Below are 12199 nucleotides of genomic sequence, written 5' to 3'. Positions count from 1 at the left end.
TTCAAGAGGCAAAAAGCTACAAGTCCCGCTCATCTGATTGGAGCTATGTTTCATTGATAGTTTGGAATTTATAGTATATTTTCTTCTTTTTATCCTATTTGATTTTCAGTTGCTTGGGGACAAGCAACAATTTAAGTTTGGTGTTGTGATGAGCGGATAATTTATACGCTTTTTGGCATTATTTTTAGTATGTTTTTAGTAGAATCTAGTTACTTTTAGGGATGTTTTCATTAGTTTTTATCTTAAATTCACATTTCTGGACTTTACTATGAGTTTGTGTGTTTTTCTGTGATTTCAGGTATTTTCTGACTAAAATTGAGAGACTTGAGCAAAAATCAGATTCAGAGGTAGAAGAAGGACTGCTGATCTTGTTGGATTCTGACCTCCCTGCACTCAAAGTGGATTTTCTGGAGCTACAGAACTCAAAATAGTGCGCTTCTAATTGCGTTGGAAAGTAGACATCTAGGGCTTTCCAGCAATATATAATAGTCCATACTTTGACCGAGTTTAGACAATGTAAAAAGGCGTTGAACGCCAGTTCTACGCTGTTGTCTGGAGTTAAACGCCAGAAACACGTTACAAGCCAGAGTTGAACGCCAGAAATACGTTACAAACTGGCGTTCAACTCCAGAAAGAGCTCCGTGACTCATACAATAGTGTATGAGGTTCAGAGTGACAGCCTTAGGATAAGGAATTCAAGATCGGCGAGGAAGGAATGCTGGAAAGGAAAGCACTTGGAACAGGCCGGAACTAACAAGAATGGTTGGGACAACAAACATCCATCTCGTTCGTATTTTTGGATACCCGTATAACCGGTGTTGAAGTGACTAATTCCGGCTTACAAGCCTAGATGGACAACAGCTTAAGCTCGCTATTTCTTAGATTCATGGACCCAATTCAATGATTGAAATACCTGTGAATGGTATTTTTCGTAGAAATACTATCCTTGCTCATTTCGACGATCCTCAATATAGAACACAAAATTCGTGAGTCATAGACTTTGTACACCTTCGCTCGTCACTTCACTTACTGAACTTACCGAAACTCGCTACCGGAGGAGATGGTTAGACTTCCTAGCGCCTGGCCGTGATAGAGTTGAGGTTGAAAATGAAGCTACTGATGTAAACCCTCTTCTTTCTCGAAGAAAGTCATTGCTTGATTGATTCAAGGTCCTCGCCTATCGTCTTAGTAAGGTCCGGATGTGATAATGTCTGACCGGCATGCCCCTAGCCTAGGTTGCACAAAAAAATTATTGCTGCACGTGTAACATTCAAGCTCAGCCCAAGCACACACCAAGTGGGCCCCGGAAGTGGATTTATGCATCAATTACTTACTTCTGTAAACCCTAGTAACTAGTTTAGTATAAATAGGACTTTTTACTATCGTATTAGACATCTTTTGATCATTTTGAGATCTCTAGACCTCCATGGGAGGCTGGCCACTCGGCCATGCTTACCCTATATTCACTTATGTATTTTTCAACGGTAGAGTTTCTGCACTCCATAGATTAAGGTGTGGAGCTCTGCTGTGCAAAGTACTACTGTTTTTCTATTCAATTCAACTTATCCCGCTTCTAAGATATTCATTCGCACTTCAACATGAATGTGATGAACGTGACAATCATCATCATTCCCTATGAACGCGTGCCTGACAACCACTTCTGTTCTACCTTAGATTGAATGAGTATCTCTTGGATCTCTTAATCAGAATCTTCGTGGTATAAGCTAGATTGATGGCGGCATTCATGGGAGTCCGAAAAGTCTAAATCTTGTCTGTGGTATTCCGAGTAGGACTCTGGGATTGAATAACTGTGACGAACTTCAAACTAGCGAGTGCTGGGCGTAGTGACAGACGCAAAAGGAGGGTGAATCCTATTCCAGTATGATCGAGAACCTCAGATGATTAGCCGTGCTGTGACAGAGCATTTGGACCATTTTCACAAGAGGATAGGATGCAGCCATTGACCACGGTGATGCCTCCAGATGATTAGCCATGCAGTGACAGCGCATCGGACCATTTTCCAGAGAGGATGAAAAGTAACCATTGACAACGGTGATGTCCTTACATAAAGCCAGCCATGGAAAGGAGTAGGATTGATTGGATGAAGACAGCAGGAAAGCAGAAGTTCAGAGGAACGAAAGCATCTCTATACCTTTATCTGAAATTCTCACCAATGATATACATAAGTATTTCTATCTTTATTTTCTGTTTATTCGAAAACTCCATAACTATTTGATATCCGCCTGACTGAGATTTACAAGGTGACCATAGCTTGCTTCAAGCCGACAATCTCCGTGGGATCGACCCTTACTCACGTAAGGTTTATTACTTGGACGACCCAGTGCACTTGCTGGTTAGTTGTATCGAAGTTGTGAATGAAAAACGATTTATTAAGACGTGCGTACAGAGTTTTTGGCGCCGTTGCCTAAGATCACAATTTCGTGCCCCAATAATTAACAACATAATTATATCTAATTAATCTTACTGCAAAGAACGAAAACAGAACTCCTAGACAGCCATAACATAGAGCCTGACCCAGGCAGCAGAGCTCACCAGCAGATGCGTTGTCCCAAGTTGACACACAAGGACAGCATCCATGTTTATTTTTTCTCAGCACCGTAGAAATTCCCAAAAATAAAATAAAATTATTTCACACCGGATTTTTTATTCCTTCTTTTTTTTTTGGTTAATGTCTTTTTCCTCTATAAAAAGTACCCATTGTTATTCATTTAGCCATTAAAATTTATCAACTGAATCTGTAGAGAGCCATGGAATGTTGTGACTAATATGTTATAAAGCACTCATTCTTCAACCAGAGTAGCACCTCAGCAAGTCCTTCTTTCAGGCTTCTAGGCCTATAGTCTAGCTCCTCCTCAGCTTTCGCGCACGAATACTCCCACTTGTGTCTTAAAACATGCACAGTCTGGTCCAAAGATTAAAACCCAGAGATAATATTAAGAACGTAAAAACATAAATCAGAAAGATTAAAGCTTACATTACATTACGATAACAATCTTATAGCACATTCAACAAGTGCTAAATCTAGAGAACTTACGGGTGGACTGATGAGGGGATGCTTTCCAGTGATCCTAGAGAACAAAACCATGAGCCAGCCATATGCTTCAATCATCCACAAAGGGATGCTAAGTATTGGCTTCCTAGTATCTGTTATGGCAGCAGCCAGATCAAAAACATGTTTGAATGATGCATTCTCACCCGTTAGTAGGTATCTACTCCCAGGTTTTCCTTTTTCCATTGCCGCAATGTGCCCTTCAACAACATCATCAACATGGCTGAACGAAAATCCATCGTTTCCCTTGCCTATGTAACCAGGTAGTCTCCAATTAAAGCGTTCTATTATCTGATCAAATGCAAATTTATAATTCTAAGCTAAATGAACATGTATAACTGTATCATAATTTAAACAATTTATATCCCAACCAACCATCTATCAAAGAGGATTTTCGTCTCTTCATCATTTTTCCTCAATTTTACCATAACATGCACCTTTATATCCTACGATAGATCAACACAAGAAAGATAACTGGAGTGAAGAAACAGTAACAATACCATTCGTGCAAGAACATTCCCTGCCGTGACCTTGCCAGGACCGTAGATTACCCCTGGATAAAGGAGGACCATTGGTGCACCCTCTGATGCAGCTTCCTTCGCAATCTTGTCCGCTGCAAGCTTTGATTTCTCATATTCCGTGCAGAAAAATTTCTCATGATGCACCTGCAATTTCTAGTTCCAATTAGTAGTACTAGTCACACATCCTGAAATGAAATCAAACGCCTAATCTTGAACAAGAACGATTCCATAACACAATGAAACTCCTTATTATACCTGATTCTCATCGGCAATGGCTCCATCAGTGGGTCCAAGAGCGAAAAACGACGACGTATATATGAGTTTCTCCACTGTCTTGGTCTCCTTCAACGCCCTTAAAACATTCTTCAATCCTCCAACGTTAACCTAACGCAATGATCAAAAGAAAAGAAAGGGGGAAATCAGTTAAGGATTGAACAAAACTAACTGAATTACACGAGAAAGGAATCTTGAAGCTTACGGAGAAGAATTTGGAGGGATCGGGAAGCCAGGGCTCGACGAGAGCGGCGACGTGGAAGACAACGGAGCAACCGGCGAATGCGGGGAGGAGGGACGCGTAGTCGGTGATGTCGCCGTAGAAAGTTTCGGAAGGTGTGGGAATTGCGGAGAGGTCGCTGGTAGGCCTAACGAGGACCCTAACGGAGTAACCTTGTCGAAGGAGGGCAGAACAGAGCCTCCCGCCGAGGTAACCAGATGCGCCTGTCACCAGTATCTTCTTCATTCTGTTTCCGTTTCGATTTCAATTTTCAAGTTTCTCTGTGGCTCCACCACCAAGTCAACATTCATTGGTTTTTGTTGACTTCAATTCAATCCTAAGTTAATTAATCTTATACGTGTTGTGATAAGGATGATAAATTCCCATTTCATATTTTACAATATTAAAGGTTAAAGATATTAAGAGAGAATAAATTTAATAATGGTTGTCACCAAAAAAAAAAAATAATAATGGTTAAAAGTGTTGTGATAAATATGAGACAGATGTCTATTTTTTAATGTTGTTCAAGATATCAAAAAAAATTATAATTAATTAAGTTTAAAAAAATAGACCCCTTATATATATATATATATATATAAAACAATAATAACAATAATTCTTTCTCTCTTTATATTGTCAATATATGAAATACTAATCTCTTTCTCTTTTATATATATAACAAATAAATTCGTATCTTTTATATATATTAGTCATTTTTATTAAGATTATAATATTAGTGAATATCAATACTCTATTATTCTATTTATATTTTTTATTTTATATTATATTTTTTTTTATTTATTTATTTTACAATAAGTTATCTGTACTAATTGAGTATGGGGAGTCTGTGCCATTTGAGCTATTATTCATTGGCTAAAAATTTGGAAAGATATGTGACTCGAACCCGCGACCTCTTAATTGAGTATGGGGAGTCTATGCCATTTGAGCTATAACTCATTGGTAAAAATTTGGAAAGATAGAAAACTCGAACCCGCAATGAGTTATAACTCAAATGGCATAGACTCCCCATACTCAATTAAGAGGTTGCGGGTTCGAGTCTCCTATCTTCCAAATTTTTAAGCCAATGCGTTATAACTCAAATGGCATAGACTCCCCATACTCAATTAAGAGGTTGCGGGTTCGAGTCTCCTATCTTCTAAATTTTTGTGCCAATGGGTAATAGCTCAAATGGCATAGACTCCTCATACTCAATTAAGAGGTTGCAGGTTCGAGTCTCCTATCTTCCAAATTTTTGTGCCAATGGGTAATAGCTCAAATGGCATAGACTCCTCATACTCAATTAAGAGGTTGCGGGTTCGAGTCTCCTATCTTTTCAAATTTTTGCCAATGAGTTATAGCTCAAATGGCATAGACTCCCCATAATCAATTAAGAGGTTGCGGGTTCGAGTCACATATCTTTCCAAATTTTTTAGCCAATGAGTAATAGCTCAAATGGCATAGCCTCCCCATACTCAATTAAGAGGTTGCGGGTTCGAGTCTCCTATCTTTGGCAAAAAAAAAATTCATTATGTCGAAACTCTCTTATCTTAAATTTAATGCTCTTGATATATCTGAAAATAACTATTTATCATGGATACTAAATGCTGAAATCCATCTATATTCAATGGATCTTGGAGATACCATTAAGGCTGAAAATAATGCATCTCAAAAGAATAAAGCTAAAGCCATGATCTTCCTTCGTCGTCATCTTGACGAAAGATTGACAAATGAATATCTCACACTAAAAGATCCTGCAGATCTGTGGAAAGACCTTGAAAAAAGGTATAATCATCAAAGGACATTGATACTTCCTCAAGCCTGATATGAATGGATGCACTTGCGTCTACAGGATTTTAAATCTATAAATGAATATAATTCAGTAATGTTTTGAATCACCTCACGAATGAAATTATGTGAAAAAAAAGATAACTGATAATAATATGTTAGAGAAAACTTTCTTGACCTTCCATACCTCAAATATGCTCCTGCAGCAGCAGCATCGAGAAAAAGAATTTAAAAAATATTCTGAACTAATTTCTTGCCTTCTTGTTGCTGAACGCAACAATGAGTTGCTCTTAAAAAATCATGAAGCGCGCACAGTTGGCGCTGCCCCATTTCCTGGAGCAAATGCGACAAATCATTATCCTAAAAGAGGTAAATGACAAGGTTTGGTAACAAGAAAAATTATGGAAGGAAGAAAAATTATGGTCACAAGAAAGGATCTCACTAGAAGTGGGATAAAGAAAGAAATAATGGGTAAAATAAATCAACAGAGGATAAATATTTTCGTTGTGGTGGAAAGGGTCATTGGTCTTGTACCTGTCGTAACCCAAGGCACCTAGTCAATCTTTATCAAGTATCTTTGAAAAAAGACGATAATGGAAAGGAGACGAATTTTATTTCAAACGATGCTGAAAATTATACCACTCATTATGAAATATTTGATTTCTTTGAGAATCTTGAAGGAAATATTGGTCATTTGATCAATGATGAAATAGTTTAATACGTGAAATTGTTAAGTATTCATGTAAATAAATAATAAACTTCTTGTTAAGTTTTATTTTCTATACATTTGAATGTATATAAATAATATTTTATAAAATATTTATGTTTATGAATTTCAAGATTATTTAATGTGCCAAGTCCTAAAATAATAATAAAATTTTTAGTATATGATACTATGTACAGTATTTTTTAGAAAAATAATCAAAAAAATAATTTTACTATGCTTATACTTCTACTCATTTTACTATTATTATTTGTCTTTAAAGAAAATGGCAAAGACATATAGTGAAGATGTTTGCCTTGCGGATAGTACAAGTTCGCACACCATTCTCAAAAGTAATATATATTTTACTCATCTTGTGCCAAAAGAAGAATATGCTAATATTATTATTGGCTCAGACAATTTGATAGAAGGTTCCGTAAGAGCTATAATTTTGTTTTCCGGAGGAACAAAATTCATAATAAATAATGCATTATTGTTTATTAAGTCTCTAAGAAACTTATTGAGCTTTAAAGATATTCACCGAAATGGATATCATATTGAAACAATGAATAAAAAAATCATGAGTACTTATATATCACAACTCATGATTCAAATAAAAAGATTATATTAGAAAAGTTACCCTCACTTTTATCTAGGTTATATTATACCAAAATTAATGCAATTAAATCACATGCCATTGTAAACTAAAAATTTACTAGCCCAAATGAATTCATAACTTGGTGTTGAGTTTAGAAAACTTGAATTATTATGATGATCAAACATTATTAAAAATATTAATTAAAAAATTATTATTTCAATATTTGCTTCCAATTGTTTGGTTGATGAATTTTGTTTAGTGTACAGATTTTGCATTGGGTCAGAAATTAATGAAGCCCAAATTGGATCAACAATGACCAGCCTTATGCAAATCCATTTTGAATCAAATGGTTAAACAAATTGAGCCAAGAAACTGGTGCACAACCCAAGACAATTCTTCTTTGTAATCCAACAAAGTCTTGGTCCGAATAGAAAGAGAAGTGGCTCGGTTACCCACTTTCTTTAGATAGTGGAATTCAAATTTTAATTCAATTGAATGCATGCATTAGTTAGTGGGACTCAAATTACAATTTGGTTAAATGCATGCATAGGTAACTGAAACTCACAATTCAATATCATTTAATTGTGCATTGAAAGTTTTGCCTCTTCTCTCTCCTCTCTCTCTTTCCATTCGGTCACTTCAAACAGGGAAAAGAAGCAAGTAGAAATTATTAGAGAAAGTAATAGTGAAGCTATGGAAGAAGAAAAGGCTAGGTTGATGATGGATTTTGAAAAAAGAAGATCCGAAGCAAGGCATGGCTAGATCTTTGCTATTGAAGGCAAGATTTTAAAGAAGAGGCTCAAGATCTTCCATACCAAGAAAAGAAAGGATCCGCTTCTGTCAGAGAGGAATATCTCAGTTGCAAGAGTTCACTTCCATTTTTTTTTATCAGAGAAGGAAGCTAGCCTCTGAAGCTACGGATAAGAAGAAGCAAAAATAGAAAGTGTGGAGTTGTCAAGGATCAGAAGTTCATCAAGGGTCAAAGTTCTTTCTTGGAGCCAAAGTCAAGATCAAGGGCTCAGAGTGAAGGAACTTGATGAGAAGGATTGAGAGAGGTACATGCATGTTGGTTTTGTTTCAGTTTTCCCTCTCTCTTCTCTCTATCCGAACCACTGCTGTTTGTTGGAGAAGCTGTTGCTGGCTTGGTTGAACCGGTCTCAACCTTGAAAGCTTCCCCTTCTACAATAAGGGTGAATGGCCAAGGGTTGAGATCAAGGAGAGAAAGTGTAAAGCACAGAGTTCTCACAGTTACCCAAGCTTCCTGAGTTCTTCGCCTTCAAAGATGTTCATTTTGTTTTCTTTTTCTTAGCGTTGTCTGTCTAGGTCTCATGGTGAAGTTTATAAGAAAAAGCCAGTGAGAGGAAAAAGGCTGTGATTAATACTAGAGAAAAAGGCATAAATGTCTCAGAGTTTCTTTGTACATGTGTATGTTGTGTTTCATGATTCTGTGGAGATTCTCTTGCAAGTTGGGTTAGTACTTTATGGTTGAAAGATTGGTAGGAGTCCAAGTCAAGTTCAAATTTAGGGATAGAATATGGATTTGTCCCAAATAGGATTGGGTAGATCCTAGGGAAGAATTGGTGTATGTAATCTGATGATTATAGTGAAATTCCGTCACTGTTGTGATGGAGACTGGATGTAGGTTGCATTACACTTAACAGTTGAACCAGAATATATCTGGATGTGATTCTCTCTTTCTCTTCTACTCCTATTCTGTTTCTGTTGCGTTAGAGAAAAAAATATCTCCTAACCCGTTACGAGACAAAAAGAAAATTTCTCTTAACTTGTTAGGAGACAAAAGCAGAAATATCTCCTGAAGTTTCTTTGAAAAGGCAGAAATTAATATTCAGCAAAAAGGGGCTAAGATTCAACCCACCCTTCTCTTAGCCACTAATTACCATCACTTGGCATGATCGATTAGGTCATCCGGAACAACCAGGATGCGGAGAATTATTGAAAACTTCTATGGACATTCACTAGAGAACCAGAAGATTTTTAAATCTAGTTAATTTTGTTGTGCTACATGTTCTCAAGGAAAACTAATTTTAAGGCCATCACTAGTAAAGATTGGATTTTAGTCCCCTGAATTCCTAGAAAGGATTCAAGGCGATATATGTGGACCTATTCATCTACCATGTAGATCTTTTAGATATTTTATGGTCCTAATAGACACATCTTAAATATGGTCACATGTGTGCTTATTGTCTTCTCGCAACCTAGCGTTTGCGAGATTACTTGCTCAAATTATTTGATTAAAAGTACAGTTTCCAGAAAATTCAATCAAAGCAACCCGTCTTGATAATGCTGGTGAATTTACTTTCCAAGCCTTTGATGCTTATTATATGGCTAATGGAATAAGTGTTGAAAATCCAGTAGCTCATGTTCACACACAAAATGGGTTAGCAGAATCACTTATTAAACACTTTCAATTAATTGCTAGACCCTTACTTATGAGAACAAATCTTCCAACCTCGGTTTGGGGGCATGCTATTTTACATGCTGCACCACTTATTCGTGTGAGGCCAACAAGTTACTATCAGTTCTCTCTTATGCAATTAACTTTTGGCCAGTAGCCAAGTGTTTCCCATTTAAGAATATTTGGGTGTGAGATATATGTTCCAATTGCACCATCTTTTTGCACCAAAATGGGATCTCAAAGAAAATTGGAGATATATGTTCGATATGATTCTTCCTCTATAGTGAGGTATCTTGAGATACAAATTGGAGATGTATTTAAAGTCCGATTTGCGAATTGTCATTTTGATGAATCAAAATTTTCAACATTAGGGGGAGAGAATAAGCTTCTTGAGAATGAACTTAATTGGAATGCATCATCCTTGATGCATTTAGATCCTCAATCAGGGTAATGTGAACTACAAGTTCAAAAGATTATACATTTGCAAAGAATAGCAAACGAATTGCTCGATGCATTTTCTATCCGAAAAGGATAACCAAATCCTATATACCAGCTAAAAATGTCCCAATTCACATAGATGTTCCAGTTGGACAAGTGGCCACTAAAATAAATTTACGCCAGAAGCGTGGTAGACCTGTCGGTTCCAAAGACAATAATCCTCGAAAAAGAAAAAGAGGTAAATACTATTCCTGTTGAAAAAGACATGTAAAGATACCTGCAGTTGTCCAAAATTCGGATATAATTTTGACGCTAGAAGACGTTCAGGTACCTAAAAATTGTGAAAATGACGAGATCTCGATAAATTATGTCTTTACAGGAGAAAAATGAGACTAAAATAAAACAATTATCAATGAAATATTTGTATATAATGTGGCATTAAATATCATGCATGAAAGTAAGGATCTTGAGCCAGAATAGTCGAAGAATGTCGACAAAGGAATGATTGACTAAAATGGGAAGAAGTTATGAAGGCTGAATTAGACTCACTTGCAAAACATGAAGTCTTTGGACTTGTAGTCTGTACACCAGAAGATGTAAAATCCATTGGATACAGATGGGTATTTGTGAGAAAACAAAATGAGAAAAATGAAGTTGTATGCTACAAAACTCGACTTGTGGCACAAGATTTTTCACAAAGGCCCGGTATAGATTATGAAGAAACCTATTTCCCTATAGTGGATACAATAATATTGCATTATTTGGTCAGTTTATCTGCATATCATAAACTACATATGCATTTAACGGGTGTGGTAACTGCCTACTTATACGGATCATTAGATCGTGATATCTATATGAAAGTCCCTAAAGAATTAAAGATATCTAAATCATCCAATAAAAATTCACAGGGGTTATACTCAATCAAATTGCAAAGATCTTTTTATGGTCTATACCAATCTGGACGAATGTGGTATAATTGTCTTACTGAGTATTTTGCCAAAAATAGATTTATGAATGATGATATCTGCCCATGTATTTTCATAAAGAAATCTGCATCTGGATTCATTATAATTGATGTGTACGTTGATGATTTAAATATCATTAGAACTCCTGAAGAGATTCTAACAATTATAAAAACTCTAAAAGAAGAGTTTGAGATTAAAGATCTTGGAAAGACTAAATTTTGTCTTGGCCTGCAGATCGAACATACAAAAAATAGGATCTTTATTCATCAAACAACATACACAGAAAAGATCTTGAAGAGATTTTATATGGATAAGTCACATCCATTAAGTACCCCAATGATCGTAAGGTCTTTGGATGTAGAAAATGATCAATTACGTCCTAAAAAAGAAAATGAAGATATCCTTAGTCCTGAAGTACCATATCTTAGTGCCATTGGAGCGCTAATGTATCTTGCTAATAATACACGACCTGATATATCATTTGCTTTGAATTTATTAGCAAGGTATAGTTCCTCTCCAACCAGAAGACATTGGAATAAAATCAAATGAATCTTTCGATATCTTCATGGAACGGTAGATATGGGATTGTTTTATCCATATGGATCCAAGTCATAATTAGTTGGCTATGCAGATCCGGGATACCTGTCTGATCTACACAAAAAGAGATCTCAAATAGGATACCTGTTTACATATGGTGGTACAGCTATATTATGGAGGTCCGCGAAACAGACGATTGTAGCAACATCCTCTAATCATGCTGAAATACTAGCGATACATGAAGCAAGTCGCGAGTATTTTTAGCTCAAGAGTTTGATCCAATATATTCTGTCATCATGTGGATTGATTGATCATAAGATAACTCCAACTGTCCTATTTGAGGATAATACAACATCCATTACTCAACTTAAGGGTAGATACATTAAAGGTGATAGAACAAAGCATATTTTTTCCAAATTCTTCTTCACTCATGATCTTTAAAATCAAGGAAGAATTGATGTCCAACAGATCCACTCAAGTGATAATTTGGCAAACTTATATACAAAGTCACTTCTAAAATCCTCCTTTGAAAAATTGGTACATCAGATTGGGACGCGCCAATTTCAAGATGTTAAATGATGTCAACAAGAGAGGAAGACTGTACTCTTTTTTCCTTGGTCAGGTTTTTTTTCCATTGGGTTTTTCTTGACAAGGTTTTTAATGAGGCAGTCCC

General features: G+C 36.2%; 1 protein-coding gene across 2 annotated transcripts; it reads right to left on the bottom strand.

Annotated features, from left to right (window-relative positions):
* Positions 1 to 2369: 2369 nt before the first annotated feature.
* LOC112766223 (uncharacterized) lies at positions 2370 to 4456 on the bottom strand. 2 transcript variants are annotated; one of them, XM_025812117.3, is made up of 5 exons: positions 4070 to 4456; positions 3847 to 3975; positions 3571 to 3735; positions 3056 to 3361; positions 2370 to 2923 (listed from the first exon to the last, which is right to left on the bottom strand). In XM_025812117.3, the coding sequence occupies exons 1-5, from the start codon at positions 4328 to 4330 to the stop codon at positions 2783 to 2785; spliced, it is 1002 nt and encodes a 333-aa protein (XP_025667902.1). In that variant the 5' UTR covers positions 4331 to 4456; the 3' UTR covers positions 2370 to 2782. The 2 variants fall into 2 exon arrangements, with proteins under 2 accessions (XP_025667902.1, XP_025667901.1); XM_025812116.2 differs by having other exon boundaries at positions 3571 to 3744; positions 4070 to 4427.
* Positions 4457 to 12199: the final 7743 nt, after the last annotated feature.

Source organism: Arachis hypogaea, chromosome 17, assembly GCF_003086295.3.
Source record: "Arachis hypogaea cultivar Tifrunner chromosome 17, arahy.Tifrunner.gnm2.J5K5, whole genome shotgun sequence".
Lineage (NCBI taxonomy): Eukaryota > Viridiplantae > Streptophyta > Magnoliopsida > Fabales > Fabaceae > Arachis > Arachis hypogaea.
The sequence above is the reverse complement of the archived record's forward strand: the minus strand, read 5'-3'. Positions and strand labels throughout refer to the sequence as shown.